This window comes from Lepeophtheirus salmonis, chromosome 5 (genome assembly GCF_016086655.4).
Source record: "Lepeophtheirus salmonis chromosome 5, UVic_Lsal_1.4, whole genome shotgun sequence".
Taxonomy (NCBI): Eukaryota; Metazoa; Arthropoda; class Copepoda; order Siphonostomatoida; family Caligidae; genus Lepeophtheirus; species Lepeophtheirus salmonis.
The window spans coordinates 11,023,895-11,046,488 of record NC_052135.2 but is presented as its reverse complement, the minus strand read 5'-3'; the positions used below and the strand labels follow the sequence as shown (position 1 = coordinate 11,046,488).

General features: G+C 33.9%; 2 protein-coding genes and 1 long non-coding RNA gene across 4 annotated transcripts; 1 reads left to right on the top strand and 2 right to left on the bottom strand.

The window, feature by feature from the left end:
- Window positions 1–7,274: 7,274 nt before the first annotated feature.
- LOC121117760 (ADAM 17-like protease) lies at window positions 7,275–11,717 on the bottom strand. The gene is given in 11 exon segments (XM_071888231.1): window positions 7,275–7,892; window positions 7,952–8,060; window positions 8,184–8,203; window positions 8,205–8,416; window positions 8,476–8,668; window positions 8,726–9,326; window positions 9,402–9,969; window positions 10,071–10,293; window positions 10,427–10,513; window positions 10,573–10,623; window positions 11,624–11,717. Coding segments are annotated over 8 exon segments (2,247 nt in total). The 5' UTR covers window positions 10,258–10,293; window positions 10,427–10,513; window positions 10,573–10,623; window positions 11,624–11,717; the 3' UTR covers window positions 7,275–7,535.
- A 1,098-nt stretch (window positions 11,718–12,815) lies between these two features.
- sxc (O-linked N-acetylglucosamine (GlcNAc) transferase sxc) lies at window positions 12,816–19,237 on the top strand. 2 transcript variants are annotated; one of them, XM_040712248.2, is made up of 10 exons: window positions 12,816–12,957; window positions 13,011–13,417; window positions 13,481–13,549; window positions 15,648–15,844; window positions 16,045–16,134; window positions 16,190–16,691; window positions 16,754–16,855; window positions 17,021–17,364; window positions 17,534–18,718; window positions 18,776–19,237. In XM_040712248.2, the coding sequence occupies exons 1-10, from the start codon at window positions 12,897–12,899 to the stop codon at window positions 18,933–18,935; spliced, it is 3,117 nt and encodes a 1,038-aa protein (XP_040568182.1). In that variant the 5' UTR covers window positions 12,816–12,896; the 3' UTR covers window positions 18,936–19,237. The 2 variants fall into 2 exon arrangements, with proteins under 2 accessions (XP_040568182.1, XP_040568183.1); XM_040712249.2 differs by having other exon boundaries at window positions 12,817–12,957; window positions 13,023–13,417.
- LOC139905329 (uncharacterized) lies at window positions 18,604–20,826 on the bottom strand. Its single transcript, XR_011779991.1, has 3 exons — window positions 20,671–20,826; window positions 20,542–20,596; window positions 18,604–19,168 (listed from the first exon to the last, which is right to left on the bottom strand). It is a non-coding gene; the product is annotated as an uncharacterized lncRNA (long non-coding RNA).
- Window positions 20,827–22,594: the final 1,768 nt, after the last annotated feature.

The following is a 22,594-nucleotide window of genomic DNA, read 5'->3' as shown; positions in this document are numbered from 1 at the left end:
TTCTTAATATATAAAATCTGGTCAGATATATAAATTAACTAGACAATGGAGTATTAAAATTTTGATAGACAATAAGGTTTAAGTCCTTGTATTTGTTGATTCCATTTTGACACTCAATAGTAAACCTATTCAAATATATACTTCTTTGAATTTTGTTGTGTATCCGCATTTCCCCCCATGCTTTATGATATGAAATGCTCGAAAATCAATTTTTAGGGATCTAGATATATCTTATATCCTGCCTCATCACCCTTAGAGTTTTACTAAAATACCATTTTTGATGAGTTTGGGTATTTTTTGGACAAAAAGTATGGACAAAATACACGATTGAATGCCAATAAAGAAATTAAACTAAAATATGATTATTTTTGAATAATACTGATTACATATTCTATTATCTAAGTATCAAGATTACCCAGAACAATGAAGATATAGAGAAACATCTACGTGGGCGGATGGCAGTACTATAAATGTATACTACCATTTATCAATATTATTTTTACCAATTTTTATGGAAAAAGATTATAATATCTTCGATAGATTATACACTTACCTCAATTTCTTATTTAAGTATAATTTTTCTAATACCAATTTGAAAATCAGAATGATATACTTTTTAAACTGTTTTATATATTTTCTTAGACTTCTGTAAATAAAAACGTAAAAATCACAAAAAAGTGATAATTTATATTATCAATTTGTTTATTGAAGACATTCTTTTTCAAATTTTTAAATCGTTGCCTATTATATTCCACGGCTTGAAGGAAATACTCTCTCCGCTCGTGATTTTTAGTTATTATGAATGATACTGCATAGTCAGTCATCATTTTCATTCCTCTTTCTGCAATATCTGAATATTATGTAATTATTATTATTATTTTGCTTTCATGTAGTCTTCATTTCCTGACCGTGATGCAACAGGCTCTTGAAGCCAATCTGACCCTATATTATGTAAAGCTAAAAAAAGACGCCATTCTGGACAAATAATATTATCTTCTTTAGTTTTTAAGTTGTAATCGGAAATATAGGTTTCCCTTATCTAAAGCTGTCAGGTTTTTTTAGTAGAATATAACTTCAGGGCTATATTCCTCTTTTGAGTATCATCTAAAACATTACTGAATAGAGGGAACGTAACCAATCCCTGTGTCAGATGTCACATGGGATTATGAAGCTTCTTCATGACAATCTGTACTAAATCATTCTAGATTCATCTGAACAAAAATATGTCCTCGTAAAATTTCAAGTCATTGACAGGATCATCCGCTGCAAATCCTGAAGTAATCCACATTAGCGTATAAAACAAAGTTAGAAATTTGTTCATCATATCACAGCATTTTCATTGTACGTTTATTATATTTAATTTCCGAAAAGAATAAAAACATCTTTTGGAAGTATATATTTCTGGCCATCCATCTTGCTTGATGAATTACTCCTGGTTTCTTCCAGTGAATACCTCAAGGAGGAGCGGAACTATAGTGAGCTGTGCCATTTCTTGATAATCTGCTCTTATAGATGTGTCTAATTTCAAAAATGTATCCATCTTCTTTAAACAATTTACCCTCCTTTCAGCCATAATGCTTTAATAGTGTGGATTTTTGGATGTTCTTTATCAAAATTATTCCATTTGTCCTTAAAGTGTTTGAACCAGGGATTTTCTGGACACTGACCTTTACAAAACAACCTTACCAAAACTTCACCTACAACTAACTTCAGTATATTCTGTCTACTTGCTAGATAAAATTACTTTTTGTCTAATTTGTTTTATATAAGCTTAGCGGATTCTTTACAAATGACACTATTATAGGAATTTTTAAATCAAAATATGTAATGTGTATTAATATATCTAAAACACATTAAATGATTGTTTTCTGTTGGAAACATGATGGAATCATATCCCAAAATTTCAATACATACACCAACAAAATATCCCTATGTCATGAATTCAAACCAGAGACAAAGTAGGTTATAAAATTAGTATAATAAGAAAACAAACAAAAAAACACTGTAATGATTCGAATAGAATAATTGCTAATCACTTCTCCGTTAGTAATTGATGTGTGATAGCTCTTATTATTATTATCTATGAGTACCAAGTGTGTACTATGTTTACAAACTAGTAAATGAATACAAACTTATTCCTATACATAGGTACTATTGAAGAAACATGATATATAATCTTTAAAGATTATTTAGTGCCTTCAGATTTGTAGGTATAAGCATCAACCGTGGCGCAGTCGTCATTTAAGATTCTGCAAACAATTTCAAGACATGATTCATTAAATAAGTGAGTGATATTGTAATTATTTATCCCAAACACTTCTAAATATCTGGCTTTTAACAACGTGGTGTTGAAGAAAATTGTAAGGAAATCAGTCAAAGTTGATCAAGCCTGTAATATCTAGACAACAACTAATTTAAAAAATCCAGTCTTGTAAGATTTCCACTATTTCGGCTTTCCTTACAGCGTTCTGTTCAAAAAAAAAATCTTTGTTCAGCTTTCATCGTTCAGCCATTATTTCTGTCCCGTTCCATGTTTTAATCATAAGGAAGTATCATATACACGGCTATAGTCAATCGCGTCTTCTACTTTGATAGTGTCAGGAGGGAGACCTCATTTGAGAACTAGGTTTCATGATTTTTACACAATTATCCAGTGCGTATTAGCGTTCCAATGAGCTACAACTGATTAAAATCTGTTCATTCATTGTCGAGATGGAGGTTCAAAGAAAGCCGATTTGATTCACACACAATACAGCAACAAGAAAAGAAAAATTGGACCGTATACTAGTCGAGAAACTCCAGGAACAACTAAAACCTCGCCTACGTTGTCGATAACGTTCTGTTGGTCGATCTGACTAAGTTCCGAGCCTCTGTAATGATGCTGGGAATTGTGGAATCACACGGGAAGAAGATGCCCCTGTATTGGTTCTCGAAAGGCCTGAACATCGGGGCCAAGGAGTACCAGGACGTCCTCAAGGAGGTGGTTTTGCCCTGGGTGGCGTACAATTACCTAGAGGGAAACTATGTGTTCCAGCAGGACTATACTGCAGTCCTCACAAAACACAATTTATTATTTTTAGAGTCTCCCCTCCTGTGTCACTGCTACTAAATAGGTCTCCCAAGCGTTCGTCTTCCTTTATCAGTCCTTTAAATCATATTTTTAAAAATATATAAACTTTGTTTTCTTGAATTTTTTGTAAGTACTATTGGAACGGATCGGTAAAATCGGATTTTTAGCATTTAACGTTGAGTATTAAAAAAATATTTCCGTTCATTAAACACACTTTCATGGAACGCCGTTCAATTTTGCGTTCCGTTCACAAGCCTGAAAAGATCGATAAAATTGAGAAAATGCATATTGGACGTGGATGTTGAGAGGTTGCGTATATTTGGAAAAGTTCCATGGAAAAGTAGATAATATATTAATGGAAAGAAGTAATTATTGTAATGTACTCGTATATCTTAATGGTACATAGTTCAGGTTCACTGTTGTTATTAGTCATTTATAATTAATTAAAGATGGCAACCAAAACCAAAAAAAGCTATTCGGGAATGAAATGTGTTAACACAAGAGCTATTACAAGTAATAATTCATTCAGCATCCAAGAATTACAGGATGATATTGAACACTGCGATTATATATGTATATAAATGTGTTGAAGATGGTGCTAATGTCTGGATGGATGGCAATGAAAGAGAAAACAACGCTGAAATTATTAAATCGGATCTGGAGGAACAATTTCAAAGGTATTATAAAGTTGTTGGTTAGGGAAGAGTGGTTCTGATTAAAGCTATGGAAGCTATTCATTCCAATTCTTCTCAGTCTGCTTCTCTGTCTACTCCAGGCGTTGATAGGTCCAAGATTTGCAGACCAACCGGTTCTCTCAAAATGTGACACTGTAGAGCGAATGAAGAATTGGTTAAGTAGATTTAAGTCTTACTATTCGGAATATGTTGCATGTTACTGGTTGAATAGTCTATTCCACCAGTAACATGAAAGTTATTCTGATCCTAGATCAACAAGGCTACTACTGTAGTTGTTGGTCTATTGATTTGGAAAAAGCTATTGCCACGAAAATTTTGTCATGTAAGCCTAAATTTGGGGAAGATAACAATGTTGTGAGCAGTTAATATTGAAAGAATTTCTGGAAATTTATCCATTATTTTCAAGATGATTAAAAGACTCCAGGGCAACTCAAAGATCACGACGATATGTATGATTTTGAAAGAAGATTAAATATTTTAGAAGATGAAAGTGACGTAAAAAATATGTATATTCAACAGTTATATATTTCTGGACGTATTGTTCCCACGAATAACGACGAATTGAGACAAGAATATCTCAAGGCGGGTGGAGATTTCACAAAATACACTTTGAAGAAAATTACTAAATTTATATGAAGCAAGAGGAATTAATAAAAGGGAATTGAAATCCCATGGTGTTCAAGACTCTAATAATGATGTTCGAAGAGGAAGAAAATTTGAAAATAAGAGAATTATTAATAGATTTGGTTATTTAAAAAGAGATTGACAGCCGAAACAATACAAGTAGCACGTCTATGTCAAAAGTTTGTACTTGTTGTGGAGTCTTGGACCACAGGATTGAGAATTGTTATTAAAGTTTCAATGTACATTGTTCGATTTGCAACAAAAAGGGCATATTATGAAAGTGCGTCGTACAACTGGAATGGAAAAAATAATTGGTTAAACTTTTATTGTGAATTTGTTGAGTGCATACGACGAAGGTACTCCAAAAACCAATGTAATTGTGAATCATAGTCACAACAAAAAAAATTCAATATAAAACTTTACCGGATATTGGATCACCAATCACCATTATTTCTAAGAATATTGTTAATAAATATAGTATTCGATTGAATGAATCTTATCCCAAAATTCGCAACACAAGTGAAAATTTAATGAAATTTGTCCAACAACATTAAAGTTAAAATCCTTATAAGTCCAGAGAGAAGAGATGAATTGACCCTCAGTCGGAAAACTTGAGAACGGCTTGGAATAATTTCGAAAGATTTCCCGATGTTATCATGTAAAAACCATCAAAATTGAATCAAAATCTAAACTCAACCATTGAATCAAAAAATATAACGGAGTTTTTAATTTTAAGAAATTAAAGCCCATGACTGGTCCTCCGATGAAAATTGTACTCGATCCGAATGCTGAAGATTATACAGCGTTGAAGATCACTACTGCAAAACATTTCCCTCTTCATGAAGAAGATCGATCAGAAGAAGTATTAACTAAAATACAAAACCTAGGTATTATTGACCCAGGACTAGGTGTTTCGGAATGGTTTTCCCTTCAATTAGGGTTCCAAAACCGAATGTTAGATAAATGAGACTCGTAACTCATTTTAGACGTTAAAACCTATATGTCAGGCGTCTAATTCACTCTTTTTCAGGTTATAGATATTGCTCAATCTGTTCCTAATTAAAGTAGTGTTCTGTACATTAGATTGTAAAATGGGTTATTTTCAGATCCCTTTGGACGAAGTAACTTTAACAATATTCAACACACCCCTAAGAAAATTCGTCGAATTGTCGAGCTCCGATAGGTCTTTGTAGTTCAAACTATGAATTTTGTACCAAGGACAGATGCTGTTTACTGTAGAATCAAAAAAAGTAAGGAAGATTGTGGATCAACTTTTTATATCTAGCGAAAATGAAGATGAAGTATTAAAAAAGGTGGAAAAAGTACTCAAACATTGTGAGAAAAATAATATTACTGTATGAAAGACAAAATTCGATATGGAACAAGTGAAATTTGCAGGTATACTCATTTTTGGTGAAGGCATCGAACCAAATCCCGAAAAATTGATGGAATTGTGAAGCTCCCAGAACCAAAAACTCTTACTGAATTATGATCATTTATTGGCCTAACCGATCAATTATCCCAATTTCATCCAGACTACACAAAAGTTACAGCACCATTAAGAGAACTATTGAAGAGAATGTTGAAAAGGAATGACAACAAAAAAAAGCTTTCGATTAGTCAAAAAGGATTATGAGCTCACCATCAACATTATTTCAACATTAGCAAAATTACGAAGTTGGTTACTGACTCAAGTAAAATTAATGCTATTGGATTTGCTCTCATTCAACAGGATAAAAGTAGCGAATGTGATATTTAATTCAATGTGGTTCTCGAAAATCAACTCACGCCGAAGAACGATATTTAGTAATGAAACTTGAATATTTAACTATTGCTAGGAGCATGGAAAAATGTTCACATTATTTAAAAGGTGCTAATTTCTATGTCGAAACCGATGATAAGCTTGTTTGGAAGGTAGATTCATCCGAGTAGATACCACGATTAATAAGATTTTTAGAATGCACTATACCTTATAAAATCAAAATTAAGCAGATTTCAGTAAAAAAGAATATTACTGCAGCCTCCAAGCAAGATCTAACTGAAAAGAAAATTTACAAGTTTATTTGATCAAGTTTCATCCTCAACTCGAAAAACTTCAATTCAAGTCAATTTAAAAGAATATTTCATTACAAAACAAACTACTAATTACGAATAGAAAAATTATTATACCAAATAGTGTCATTAGTAATATTTTGAAGAAATTACATATATTTCATTCCGGTGTAGCTTGAATCCAAAAGTTAGGCAAAGATAGATACTTTTAGCCTGGTATGAACAATTCAATTAAAACAAGTATATAATTATGTACACAATTCGATCCAGTCAACCAAAACCCACAAATCATAATAAAACTGTCGCAAGTCAATCTATGGAACAAGTGTCTTCTAGTTTTAATTTTTTAGACCTTTTCCTATTGAATATGTATACGATCTTTATAGTTAGGACTTTTTAATATTTTTCTTGATTTTTCATACTTAAAAACTAGATCACTAGTATTTTTCAGTCAATTACTCTCGACCTTTGATATTTTACAAACAATATTTATGTATCATATAAGACATTCTTGGTATTAATTTTATGATTATACTAAGTCTTTCATACAAACCATGTTACAACCAAGACAGAATAATATTTGATTATTATGGCATACCCTAATATATGTAATACCTATGTAGATAATCAATGTTAATTACCAATACAATAACAAACATAATGTTACCCTTACTATTGATATACCCAGTTTTTTGTACATATTTCATACCTAAGGTGTAATTCACTTTTTGTTTTACCTCATAGTTTTTGAGTTAAAAGTGGGTGTTAAAGTACATTCAGAGAACATAAATTATAGAACAGATTAATCGCACTGAATAAATACAAAAATAATATTAAAATTTTGTGAGTGTAATTTAATTCATCGAGTACATATAAAAAGTGATACAATAATAAATCCTAAATATAAATAATCTTGTACAGCATCATCACAACCCATGTTGATTTTGAGCATTGATATGGCAGTTGGTGAATATTTAACAGCATGAAGGGAGTGATTGTGGGGGAAAAAAGGTACTCTTACCTTTTTTATAATTGGTATATTAGGACTAACTGATACTTACAAAATTAACCAATGTCAAACTAAACTTGAAATATCATAAGGCTGAAAGACGATTTCTGGATGGGTGGTAATGATCTCGATTTAAATCTCTCCTTCCATTACATGGAGTATGACTCCGAGGAACAGATATTTCAACAATTCGTCGATTATCCCTCGGATGAATCAGTTGATTATGTGTCATCCATTTCCATTCCTCTTCATCCTTCTCGGCTCGTTTACGATCAACATAGGAAATCAAGCACGAACATGGAATCCAAAACAATAATGAAATAAAAACTACTACTCCCACAACGTTATCTTTCAGAAACTTTAACACAGAATTAATATTAAAATCTTCTATGAAGTCCCATATTCTTTCAACAACATCTTGCATGGTTCTTTCACAAATCCCCTAAGAACAAAGACATTCATTATAAGAAAAAAAAAAGTAGATGCATAGAAAACTATTACTTTATTGCAAAAGCCTTGATAACAAGGTGTTCCATCAGGCAACTGATCCTCCATTCCACGTTGATCCAGGGCCGGATAGCATGAACTATTTGTTCTTTCCCTGCAGCATCTAAAAATAATCTAGATTTACTATCTACCAAAAAATTAATACACCAATAAGGCTCAATAGAATTGATTCTTTACTACTTGATGCTCTTAAGAGTAAATATTACAAAACAATTATATATTTTACCTTTTGCAAGCATTTTTTTTCGGTGTCACACATACATGATTGCTTGCCTTGAATTTCACAATAGGGTACACATTCACCTTTTCGGCATTCTCCTTTTTCTAAACATTGGGTTCCGTCTCTCATTGCACGACTAGTTGGACATGATGCTTTATCTCCAGTACAATGAGACTCTTGTTCACATGTTCCCAAATTAGCAGCTCTACATTTGGCTCCCCTCAAAACAAAATTGCAACCTAATTAAAAAAAGTGTAATATACTTTTATTTCAATTGTGATAAAATCATTGGTATTACTTTCACAACAAGGGGAGTTTTTATCCGAACATTTAGCCATAGGACGAAGTTTACAGTTTTCATCACAACAAGCATCTGTATCTTCTGATCCTAGTAGACCTGCATCACACTCTTCATCTCCTTCAACACGAAGATTACCACAAAATGATTCTTCAGGCTCAGAAAAACATCGACTTGACTTAGCTAATAAAACCTAACAAAGGATGGTATGTAATTAAAATTCGAGGACACTCAATATATGTATACATACCTTTCTAATGAATCGTAGGCTACAGGGTGAGAACTTCTTATTATTTATATCATAGCCAGAAACAGAATAGGTGTACATCAGATATGATCCTCCCTGACTGGCTGAAGGAGAACATTCTGATGAATCAGGGTCATGTTCTGATCCCCAGTTATGACCAAATTCGTGAGCAGTCACTAGATCAGCTTCCCGAGTAATAACTCTTTGACCATAATGATTGCGACTTGAACTAAGTCCAGAATTCAGGTACAATGTATGACTATTTTTGAAATATTCAGGTGTACATATGCCACCAACAGAATTCCGCCTAGGAGATCCCACATAAGCTAAGCCTAAGATCCCACCCTCAAATTTAATATCCGTAAAGAGATGAGCAAGGCAAAAATGTTTGTGAGAGTCATCTCTACTAAATACTTCCAAGAGGTTTCGAACATCCCATGATGACTTCTCCATATTGTAATGCACTTGCCCATCTTGAACAAGCGTAGGCTTCCGATGTACTAGTATCTTTTTTATTATAAATCCCATTCCTGAAAATCCAGAGCTTCCACTTGTATCCTTCCAAATGGTGTCTTCATAGATTTTATGAACACGATCGATAAGGCTGAAATGATTTATTTAAAACATTAAAACCCTACTATACTACGTGTTTCTTGTCTCTATAAAGACTATTGCATACCTTATCAAATAATTTACAGTTGTTTTCGAACTTGAGCCTCCCATTTCTTTATAAAATCTGTAATCAGCAACTAGAAGCAAGGGGCATCTAGTTTGACGCAAGCTCATGTATTCATTATGCCTCTTAGATCTCGACAGAAGAACAAAATCTTCTTCATCATCATCACTATGGATTATTTGGGAATCATTCCCTTCCTTTATAAAATCACATACTTTTTCTGGCAGTTTTTGAGTGAGAGGATGGGGAACATTCCAACTCAATAAAGCATCTGACTCTTTATAGGCAATCATTTTACTTCCTAGATCATATTCTGAATCTGACAAAAATCTCCATGCAGGCTCTACGTGATAAGTGTCTTCAGAAGTCTGGATTTTAGCAGTAAGTATTCCCTCCTCCGAAAAATGAACAACTGCATTGGAGGAAAGTTCACCGAAAACACGCCCCTGGTAAAATGATTCTGGGTCAATGTAGACATTGGAGAAACTTCCATCTTCATTTTCCTCGACAGCTTTAAAACTCTTATGTAACAGGCCAGTTTTAGGGGATAAAAGGAGTCGGAATTCTCGACCTGCATGAAATTAAAAGGAAAATATTAAGGATTCATAATATTTAAAACACTTTAACTAATACAATTAAATATATTAACGATTAATTTTGTTAAACCATTACCCAATGCCTTGAATCCTACTTCTTTGATCTTATTGTATTGATGGTTCGAATCTGCAAGGCCTCTTTTTACGATGCTATGAGAAAGATCTGAAGCACTCAAAATTTCGAAATGACGAAGATTTTTTGTAATGTCGGACAGACTCCATCCTTGTAAACAAATTAGCACCAAAAGTTTGAGCCAAATCATTATCAATTCCCATGTTATCTTGTTAAAAACTTTTCACTAATAGAAATAGATAATATCATAGTAGTAGTATTTAATTATAATCAATGAAAGAACTAAAGATTACACTAGGGTGGAAAATAATACCCATAATTGCTAATAGGACTTGTTTTGTCCTCTAACCATTACCTACCATCGAATTAGAGAAAGATGACACTTCCTCGTTCGACATGGTTGACGATGCCCCCTCCTCTCAGCTCAACGAACAATCAATGCTTTCCTATTTTTATAATAGAGGGAAGATTTGAAGTAGCAAGAATAAAAACTGTTAATACATACGTACAAAGAAGTAGATGTTGGCTAGTAATATTTGATCGTCTCACAACCTCGCTAAAAAAAATCCTTTAACTAATTGAAGTAATGTAATTTAAAGAAGAAACAAAAACCCTATAAAATTGAACTAAATCATATTTAAAATGATTAAATAACTCTTAAATTTCCTCATTGATGACTTTTGATGAGAAAATAAATTGTGCCTTATTTATTTGAAGCGTAGATGCGCTCTAGTCTTATAAAGTAATTAATAATAAAGATTTCAAGATTTCGTTTTCATTTTCGAGTAAATTTATTATAATGATTTGTTTCTAGCATTCTGTACATGACAAAAGTGGTCATATATTGAATAGTGCACTGAAATATAAGTACAATATTTCGAGTACGACATTCAAATCTATTCTAATAATGTAGTGTTGATACGTGATTATGTAAGGGAGTGTCCATTTATATATGATGTCTCAGTACAAACGTCAAAGCTACAAGACAATAACTTTTGTTCTGTTCTCCTATAAATTATAAACAAGATCTAGGATGTAAATTCATTCGATATTTGAAATCTAATGGATTGAGAATCGTGTAAAGACGCGTACATATTGTAAATAACAAAGAAATCTGAACAAGTTCGCCTAGACAAACTAGAATATTTACTAGAAATATACATGAATGCTGCACAATTTATACTTCACATCAGCTCATGATCAAGTAAAAACGTTTGAACTGCTCAGCATTCAGTTCTCATTTTATAAAATTTTCAAATAATATATCATATCATATCATATTCATGAATCATGATTCAAGCTTAGTAATCCGCTTCAGAATGCTTCTCTTCTTTTTCGCGCCCACAAAATAATCAAATGTAGCTATTATTGCCTCAATAATACGCACTATACAACTGCTTTGTAAACATCTGCGTCAGCTAAAGCCTCACTTAGGGAAAGGAACGATTTTATGTTATCAATTAAGTTTTTGTAAATGTTTCAAATGACTAGCTAGATATAATTCTATTGCTCTTATCTCAATCTGGAACGTAATTCTATTTTTATGATATAGTTACCTGTTTAGAATGGAATATATGTAGATTTTTATTATATTAATGAGTATATTATTTGTAGCCATATATCTGAACAATACGAAATCATACATACTTTAGTATAGTGAGATGGAATTTGGAGGAGTCAAAATTTATTTATTTCAAAACTGAGTAGTTATCTTTGAGGATTTTCAATTACTTTAGAGGTGTGGGATATATATCAATTAAAATGGAAGAACAAGAGCGATAGAACAGTCGATTACACTAATGAATATCTCTGATGAGTGATCCTATTTGGATATCCGTAGGGAGTCCTTCTCTAATGTACAAATATTATGCACTTTATATGTTGGCGATTATTAATATTAATGTTCCTCCTAAGAACTACCGTCGCTAGACATACTGGAGAGTAAGCATCTCAAAGGAGCTTGATTCCCCCCCACCCCCAATATCCAGCACAGCACAGATAAAATAGAATCTTTGTCATGTTTTACATAATCCAGGAACCCTGCCTAACAAGCCATATCTACAGCTTGAGTATATGTACACAAGAAAAAAGAAGCGTCCAGGATATGTGAGCATGGTAAGACAAGGGGGAGGGGAAGAAGTTAGAACTGGCCCATCGCCAAGGAGGCACATTGCCATTTTAACGTGACACGCTATTCTTTCTTCTCATTTCGCAGTAAATAAAGTGCCCCTATATCAGCCCCAGGTTTACTTTGCACGTGTGTACGTGGATCCTCCCAGGCTTTCTACGCTACGCCCGATGTGAGAATAAAAGGGCTCATCCACGCCAATTAAAAAGAAAGAAAGTACCGCCCCATTGGTAAGAATGTTGGCGTTAGGTCGAGGTTCGAATCAAACTTGTGTGTTGAGAAAAAAGGAAAGAGAGGAAAAAAAAGAAGAACTAAAGGCTAGGTCTATCACTATCCCTACGTACTAACTCTCATCTGACTATAGGGGACGCCAGGCAAACTTTATAAAAGTAGCCAATGGGATTTCAGGAGGATCACCCCTTCATTTGCCAACTTTTCTTTTTCTTTTTTTCCCCTCTTTTATACTTTTTTTTTTCTTCTTTCTGCTTCTTTCTTTCTCTTTTCTTTCTTTCTTTCTGTTTCTTTCCTTGTTTCTGTTTCTTTTTTTTTTAAATAGTTGTTTGATAAGATTTGCTGCTCAGTTATTATCGAATCGTGTGTTGAGGCGAACCTTGGAAGGTCCGTGAAAGAAGAAATTAGTGGGACTCACGTCCTATTATTCGTATAAGAGAATAAAGAAAAGAAAGTGATTGTAAAAAAGGATGCCTCAAAACGGAGTGAACGCAAGCAACGGAAGTAATGCTATGGGCATTTCCGTCTCAAGTAAGTGATAATATATTTACCAGGGAGTCTTTTATTCTAAGCCTCATATTAAGAAATGGTTGTAGGTCTAGCGGAATTGGCACATTCAGAGTATCAGGGTGGAGACTATGAGAACGCAGAGAAACATTGCATGCAGCTCTGGCGCCAAGACCCCACCAACACAGGAGTTCTACTCCTCCTCTCCTCCATACATTTCCAATGTCGGGCCTATGACAAATCCGCCCATTTCAGCTCCTTAGCCATCAAACAAAATCCACTCCTTGCAGAAGCCTACTCCAATCTGGGAAACGTTTACAAAGAACGCTCACAGCTCCAAGAAGCCCTTGAAAATTATCGACACGCCGTCCGACTCAAACCAGACTTCATTGACGGTTACATTAATCTCGCCGCTGCACTTGTTGCTGCTTCAGATATGGAGGGTGCCGTCCAGGCATACGTCTCTGCTCTTCAGTATAATCCTGTAAGCACTCTCCTCTCTCTCTCTCCAAACTAATACTCATCTCTCTCTCTTCTTCTTCTCCAGGACCTTTATTGTGTTAGAAGCGATTTAGGGAACTTGTTAAAAGCTCTTGGGCGCTTGGACGAGGCTAAGGTATGTAAGGCTTTTTTTGACACTTTGTGTCCATAAAAGGGGGTTTCGACGGATGCAAAGAAATTCTAAAAAAAGATTTACCTTTATTCTTCTTGCACTCAAAAGATAACAATATTCTTTTGCTCCCTTAGTTTTTTGATTTTTGAGTTAATTATGTTGTACACTTCAGTTAACATGACTTTAGTAAGGGGACATTTTTGGGATTCAAGAAAATCAGTAAAAAAAACTTTAATTATGATTAGAAGACGAAGGGTTCTCATTGTAAGCATTAATTTGACGACCAGAAGAAACCTTATCATCCATGTTCCCTTTTAATATCAAAAGATCACCAGTGGAAATTGTATCACGTTGAGTTTCTCTTTTATACTAGCAAGATATTTTATTAAACGAGCGGGATTAAAGCTTATTTCATGTTGATGTCTTAGCTGCTCTTTTTTAAATAGGCAATATGTAGAGTGTAATATGATAATATTATATTTAATTATTATTTCGATACGCTGGGGGTCTTTCCAACATATTTGTTAAATTACGTTTAATCTAAGTTAAGGTTTCTTCTGAGAGGTCGAAGTAGTTAAGGAGATGTTACGCGCGCGCGATCAGTTTGAATTTTTGGTAGCTCAAATTTGAGCCACGATCGAAAAAAGAAAATGGCGAGCTCTTACTCGCTCTTTTCTTTTGCATTTCATCGTGATAGTGATATTGGATAACTTATTATTCGAGATTTTTTTTTACATGTAGGCAAATCAGTTATACTCTCGAGGTTATCCCCCCAGGATGAATCAGGTTTGGTCTCTTAAGTTCTGATGGATAAAAAAATTCGTCTGAACATTGAGTTTGACCTCATTTGGAACATCCACGTTCGCATGCGAAGTTTTTTTTTGTTTTTTTTCCTCATAGTTAAGTCTGACTTAAGCGCATTTCATTAGGGATTGTTCGGATTCTTCAGTCTTTTTTTAGTGTGGATGAAGACGTCTTGTTTACTTTAAACCTAGCAATTATTCGATTGTTTGGCTTCCGGCGATTTTTTGTAGTACCTGCCTGGGGGTACTCCTGTTGAATATTGTAGAGTTTTTGTCCTGTTTAAAACTTTCTCCGCTGCTTTGATCTTCTCTCGTTTAAATTGATACTTACATTGTCTTAATACAATGCAATTTTTATTCCTTTATCAGGTTATTTCACAAAACAATTTTTTTTTTTCATCAGACTAAATAAAAGCAATTATTCTTCAGAAATTTAGAATTTTTAAATTGATCCGGGATCGCAATTTCAATTAAAACAAAATATCTTATCTGGACTAAGGCCATGAACTAAAAATATTATTTTAATAACTTGAAAACCAATCTTTTTTCCCCTATACCGTACTTACTTGACTTTAATTTCACTTAAATTGTTTAAAAAAATAACTAATTACTTTATTTATTTTTCTTCCCTTTGATTTTAATAATATAGATGTTAACCTCTACAACAGACACTTCGGAAAATTCCAATTTCTACGTAACAGATTCTCAACGGCGATGTAACATGAAGTTCAGGTAATGAGTTTCATTTCTCGAAGCTCAATTTTTAGCTTCATCTTACCTGGGGTGCCCGAGAATACTCCACAGTCGAAACTCAAATAAAAAAGAATGAAGACTAGAGTGTCATTGATAGGGGTTCCTTCAGGTATTTTGTAAGGAAATTAATGGATAATTTCCCAAATTCCCTCAACCTGCGACTATAAGCTGACGGATTATATAGCATTATGTTCCCTGCGATCTGCCTTTTTGCCAACCAGTAATTTGCGCTCGCGTTAACCCTCCATTCTAATATAACTACGTCTTCCTAATCGTAATTTAAATACGTTTTTTGAGTTATTACTCCTTTAAGCATACAATGTCATCGGCAGTCATTTTTTTTATAAAGTTATTGTCCATGATTCTATGCTTTGTTCCATTGATAAATTCCGCCTCTTGTTTTGGTGTGTTCACTGGACGTAGTTGTATTATATGGTTTGAGATGCTGCCGTTTAAGCAATACTATTTATTGATTGCACTTAGTTCTTTTTCTGAACATATCCACTAATATATTTTTCTGCCATCTCTTCCCAAACAAATTATAGGCGTGCTATTTGAAGTCCATAGAAACAAGGCCAGACTTTGCTGTCGCATGGAGTAATTTGGGCTGCGTTTTCAACGCTCAAGGTGAAATTTGGCTGGCTATTCATCATTTTGAAAAGGCTGTGGCGTTGGACCCTAATTTCTTGGATGCATATATTAATCTAGGGAATGTTCTAAAAGAAGCTCGAATCTTTGATAGGTACGTACCTTAAATATTTACTCATGTTGAGTTAGATGTCATAACTTATGGAAACACTTGTTTTATATATTTCTTCGAATAGTATAACGAAAATGCATTAGTTTATTGTTAGTTAGGAACTATGATTATTTATATATTTACTATTTAGCCTCTTATTCTTCAATCATATAATTCATTTTCTTTCTTTTTTGATTTTATAGGGCTGTTGCAGCTTATTTAAGGGCTTTGAACCTCAGTCCCAATCATGCGGTTGTCCATGGTAACCTTGCATGCGTATATTATGAGCAAGGGTAAGTGAATCAGATGAAATTGTAGTATTTTCATTATTCGTTGGTGTTATTTTAGCCTCATCGACCTTGCAATTGACACATACCGACGAGCAATCGAACTTCAACCTAATTTTCCAGATGCCTATTGCAACTTGGCAAACGCCCTTAAAGAGAAGGGTCAAGTATTTGAGGCTGAAGAGTGTTACAACACTGCCTTACGTCTTAGTCCTACTCATGCTGATTCTCTCAACAATTTGGCAAATATTAAGAGAGAACAAGGTTATATTGAGGAAGCTACTAGATTATACTTAAAAGCACTTGAGGTGTTTCCTGAATTTGCTGCGGCTCATTCTAATTTGGCATCTATTTTACAACAACAAGGGAAATTGAACGAAGCTCTAATGCATTATAAGGAGGCTATAAGAATTCAACCTGCTTTTGCAGATGCGTATTCCAATATGGGAAATACATTAAAAGAAATGCATGATGTTCAAGGGGCATTGCAATGTTACACCCGAGCCATTCAGATTAATCCTGCCTTTGCTGACGCTCATTCTAATTTAGCATCAGTTCATAAAGTAAGCATGATTATATTAGCCATTTAAAATAAAACAGTGCTCAATAAAGTTTTTCTCTTTAGGATTCTGGAAATATTCCAGAAGCGATTCAGTCATACAGAACTGCTCTCAAACTTAAGCCCAACTTCCCTGATGCGTATTGCAACTTAGCTCACTGTCTACAGGTAACTTAATTTGCTTTACTTGGTTTGATTATAATATGATGAAAATATACTCTGCTTACCTCTGTGAAGCTATAGATTAACCTCTAAGAAGACCTGAACTTTTTCTTTAATTTATATTGAAGGAATCTTATTTTTCGTAGATACTTATTCATTTTCACCTTTTAGATTGTATGTGACTGGACAGATTATGCCGCCCGCCAAAAAAATCTTGTCGCAATCGTTGCTGAACAATTAGAAAAGAATCGTCTCCCATCTGTTCATCCTCATCACTCAATGTTATATCCATTGAATCATTCTTATAGAAAAGCTATTGCAAGTAGACATGCTCAACTCTGTTTAGAAAAAATTGCCGTTCTCCACAAGCAACCATATAAATTCAGTATGGAAACACCTAAAAGGTTGAAGATAGGCTATGTTTCCTCAGATTTTGGAAATCACCCGACCAGTCATCTTATGCAATCAATTCCTGGTCTTCATTGTAGAGAAAACGTTGAGATATTTTGCTATAGGTAAGAATTGTTCTAATAATTTAGTATTTAATTCTTAATGATGAAACTTAATGATGCATATTATCAATGCTGCTTATCAACCTCTAAGAAGACCTGAAATTTAACTTAATTTTTTTTAATTTTAAGTAACTTTGGCTTAAATAATGAGAATTATTTTTTTGTATTTTAGCTTGGCTGCTGATGACAACACCAAATTCAGACAAAGAATTAGCGAAGGAGCTGATCATTTCATTGATTTGTCTCAAGTACCTTGCAACGGCAAGGCAGCTGATCGCATCTATAATGATGGAGTTCATGTTTTGATCAACATGAATGGATATACAAAGGGTGCACGAAATGAAATATTTGCTCTTAGGCCAGCTCCTATTCAAGTTATGTGGCTTGGCTATCCTGGCACAAGTGGTGCACCTTTTATGGATTACTTACTAACAGACAAACAAACTTCTCCCATGGAATTAAGTTCCCAGTATTCTGAGAAGTTAGTGTATATGCCCGACACTTTTTTTATTGGGGACCACATGCAAATGTTCCCTCATTTAACAGAAAGAATTATAATGGCAGGAAAGGGTAAAATCGAAGACGATGTACCAGATACAGTTGCAATTATTAATACACTAAATAAGACTGATTTGATTGAAAAAACAAACATCAAACAGACAAAAATGTCTGGAATTGCGGGTGAAAATAAAGACATTCCAGTTGAAATCAAAGTTGCGGTTGCTGAGCTTCCAACTGCCATGGCTATTGATAGTATGATTCAAAACGGTCAAGTGCAAACATCTGTTAATGGTCTTACTATTCAAAATGGCGTAACAACCAATCTCGTTTCTGCAAAGACAGGAACTGGAGAGGAAGTCCCCGAAAATATTCTAATTACTACCCGTCAACAATATGGTCTGCCTGAAGATGCTATCATCTATTGTAATTTTAATCAACTTTACAAGATTGATCCTCCCACTCTGAAGATGTGGGTTGCTATTCTAAATGCGGTTCCAAATTCTGTTTTATGGCTTCTAAGGTTCCCTCAAGTTGGTGAAACCAACCTCCAGGTAGCTGCTCAACAAATGGGCTTACGACAAGGAGCTATTATTTTCTCCAACGTTGCTGCTAAAGAAGAGCACGTTAGACGAGGTCAACTTGCAGATGTTTGCCTAGATACTCCTCTTTGTAATGGACATACAACCGGCATGGATGTTCTTTGGGCTGGTACTCCCATGGTGACTCTCCCAGGGGAGACCCTAGCCTCTAGAGTGGCTTCCTCACAATTGATGGCTCTAGGATGTCCTGAATTAATTGCCAAGGACAGAATGGAATATGAAAGCATTGCAACTAAACTTGGAACAGATAAAGAATTGTAAGTATTTTCTTATCTGGTTCAATTGATTTCTTATTTTTGTATATTTGTTCACAGTTTACGTGGTATGAGAGCGAAGGTTTGGAAAGCTCGTATGGAGAGTTCGATCTTTAATGTTAAGATATACACTTCTAATCTGGAAAAAGCGTTTAGACTAATGTGGGATAAATATGAATCTGGTGATAAACCTGACCATATCACTAAATTAGTTTATTAAATGCTGTATACTGTGCTTACTACAATGTAAAATTCATTCTGTTTGTATCATGATATATAAAGATATATTATTACTTTAAATTAATTATATATGTAAATATTCTTGTCTTTCTTTATTTTTATTTGTTTTTTCTTGATATTTTCATAAAAATACGTAGGTAGATCTGCGTGTGTCCCTTGTCATTGATAGTTGATCGTTGCCTTCTAACCTGTGAGTTTTGAGAGTTGTTGGACCTAGATTGTGGGTCAAAATATATATAAACTGAATATAAGGTCTCATAAATATAGATAATAATGTATTAATTGCGAGTGTTTTATTGCTAATGAGTATGACTGCATCATAACAACTTCTTTGATATACCTAGCTGGTAAGTTGCATATCTGGTAAATAACTATTCGGTCCCTAATTACACTGACTACAAGTTCTCTGAAGACAGGTCATGAATTGTCTTTTATACAGATTAGGAGTATTCTTAATAGATTTAGTATCATTACGTGACAAAAATGGTACCTCCAGGAATTTTAATACTTGAATCTCATGTAATAGTAATCATTTCTCGAATTACGGCACTTAAACTACTGTTATTGGTCATGTTGACTGCCACCATGATTCTCGTAGAAAATATATATATTGAAGATTATCCGTATTCCAAATGGTTATCTCTCATGAAAAAAACCAAGACACTTACTTAGATTATATAAGATTTCAATGAGATATAACTAGCAAAATCAAATTTGTCATAATTTTAAATCTTACTTCCTCCTTAGTATCTTTTTAACTAAATTCATATCAAATTTTCTAATTAAAAATAAGGTTAATTTATTTAACCTGTTGATCTATAGTAATGGAATTTTCCATGGAAAAATATAATCTATAGCTAGAAGTCATTTTTAGTAAAAATCATTAAATGACGTAGGTAGAGTTTTCAAAATGAATAAATCAACATAGGTGACAAGCTCTATATTACTATATATTATGTACGTATTTTTATACATTATTTATTAGTGGTGTGTCGTTCGCGATCACCACAAATGACTGAATTATTATTTGCTTTATATAGGAGGAGGAATGTTTTTTTTTTGAAAGGATTTCTTTTCTCAATCTAAAAAAAGGTCATTCGGGAAAATTATGCAGCAGAACATTCTTTTTTTTTTAATTCTAAAAAGCAAGCCCACCCAACAAAATATGATCCTGCGGACGCCTAACAAAAAAAAATCTGAAGAGCCATTTGGAAAGCCGAAAGAGCCGGGATTCCCATCACTACTATTTAGAATGAATCTAGCCTAGGTGACCACCTTGTATCTAGCTCAGTCATAGAATACTAGAGTTAGTGTTGAGTCGGTCCTTATTTATTCGGTCTAGTACAGTCTTTAACCTAGAATTTTTCATAAAATTTCGACGGTTTATTAAGCCAAATAAGATATATGAAATATGTATTAAGATTATGCATATATCTTGCAAAAAATATATATTTTCATTATAATACCATGTAATACGAACATATTAAATTGTTATTTAGTTATATAATTTATTCAATTAATTATATTATGAAATGATTGAAAAAATGAAAAGCACTCTCATTGACGTCACGAAGGATCGATTTTACCTGCTTTGAAGGACCAACAAGTGGGACTGGACTGGACCACGGGCCTAAATAAGGACTAATACAACACTTACTAGGTATGTTACAAAGTCTGAAAAAAGTCTAAATATGAATTTGAAAAGGGGCTCTTACGTTGTTTAAGGAGTGACGCTTCCCATAAATACCTCAATTATTAAACCATTGGCTATTCACTGAGAAATCCAGAGATTCGTTGTGGAAAATTTAATCCGTCTTCTCCTTGAATTTCACGTACTAAGAACAGGTTTCTTAAGACTGGCGTATTAAATATGACGCTCGGAGTTTGTTATTATTATCTCACTCAAATGATGTCCTTCTACATTTAGGACTGTCGTATTTTTAATCACGAAACCTACACTTTTCTAGGTGTGAATTGTACGAGGTTCAGTCACCGGAAAAGAATGAGCATAACACAAACATGATACTCCTCTCATAATTTATAAAGGCATACAAATTTCAAATTCTCATAAAAAGTGAGACTCCATCAATTTTTATATTTTCTTTACTAATAAATAGACAAATGTTCAAGCTTCCTTTCGTTTAAAAAAATTATCTGCTGTGAAATTTAAAAAAATCTCTTCTCCGTGTTAGATTACAAATATTTAGTTACTCAGTAAAAATGTGTTACACAAAATAAATACAGGCCATTCGGGGTTATTTTTGACGTTACGCTCCGCTTGTCGATCATTGCCTACATGTGATCAAGCCACATTACTAAGCTTTGATATCTGTGCTGCAGAGAACTTGCTCATTAGTGAACTTGTGACTGTAGTGATTGTACGTCATTTGTAATTTTCTTTTAATCTTTCAATACTTTCTTACTAACAATGTCGAGCAAAAAAAGAGAGTGGTCTGACGAATACTTACAATATAGATTGACGTGTATAAAGAAACGTGATGGAAATCAGTTTCCTCAGTGCATAATTTGCACTACGAATTTGATCAATTCTTGTCTAGCACCGGCAAACTGAAGGAACACTTCCTTCAGTTGCACCGAGATGGGAAATACAAGAACACAACACTTGCTAAATTCAAGGTGAAGAGAGCTCAATTTGATGAAATGGCTACTCTACCTGTTCTCGGCTTTGTACCCATCGACAAATCAATCCTCAGAGCATCGTACAAAGTAGCTTACATCATTAAAAGCAGGGCAAGGCACACACCATTGGTGAAACACTTGCAAAACCAGATGCGTGGAAGATGGCGAATGTCATGCTGGGAAAAACTGCTGACTTTGGGAGAAGTCCTTTTTGAGGATTGTCGAGATAAAAACGAAGAAAAGAAACAAATTCTATTGAGAAACCTTTATGAGAGTGGTACTTGCCAAGGTGATGCCACCCATTTCTGAAATTGTGTCTGAAAGGGAACAGCAAAATACATATGGATTTTAAGAAAGTATTCATTGAGTTATATATTTGTGTGAAATACATGTTTTGTTGGTTTTGTTCTTTGATCACAGTGGCTTTTCGTTGCATCTGATGCATGGTTCATTTGGTGCACTAATAACATATACACCTATGTTCTAAATAAATCATAGTTTATTTTTCCAATCACGAAGGGGATCGGTGAAAGCACTGATGAAGCTTGCGGGATTCACTACCGTCAATAAGGTTAAGAACCACTGTTCTAGAACATTATTATGGTAATTTTTTTTATGTCTTTAAGAAAAAGTAATCAAATTTATAATTTAAAAGATGTACAGATCAGTTGTTCGAACAACTTAATACGCGAGAGAGAAAAAAGATTAGAGCACTCCCTCTTTTGTAACATTCCTATGCTAACTACAGTTATTTGGAAATGAATGTAAGAATAGATCGGGGCTCTTTTTCACCAAAGGATGGCTTAGTATAATTTGAAAACGTGATCTTGATAGTCGTGCTCATGAGACTTGGATTGAACTATAACTAATAATTATGTGCTTCAAGCGCTGTGTCCCTGGCTGCAAGTAAGGCTACAACAACATTGAAAAGGACACTGATGTGAGTGTTCATCAATTTCCACTGAAGGATCCTAAAATTTTGCCCAAATGGGAATATCT

Bases quoted from the DNA above. Each gene is read 5' to 3' on its own strand.
- sxc (XM_040712248.2), top strand. From the start codon at position 12,897: ATGCCTCAAAACGGAGTGAACGCAAGCAACGGAAGTAATGCTATGGGC. The intron at 16,692-16,753 runs GTAAGCATGATT...TTTTCTCTTTAG, and splicing joins ATTTAGCATCAGTTCATAAA to GATTCTGGAAATATTCCAGA. The intron at 18,719-18,775 runs GTAAGTATTTTC...ATTTGTTCACAG, and splicing joins CTTGGAACAGATAAAGAATT to TTTACGTGGTATGAGAGCGA.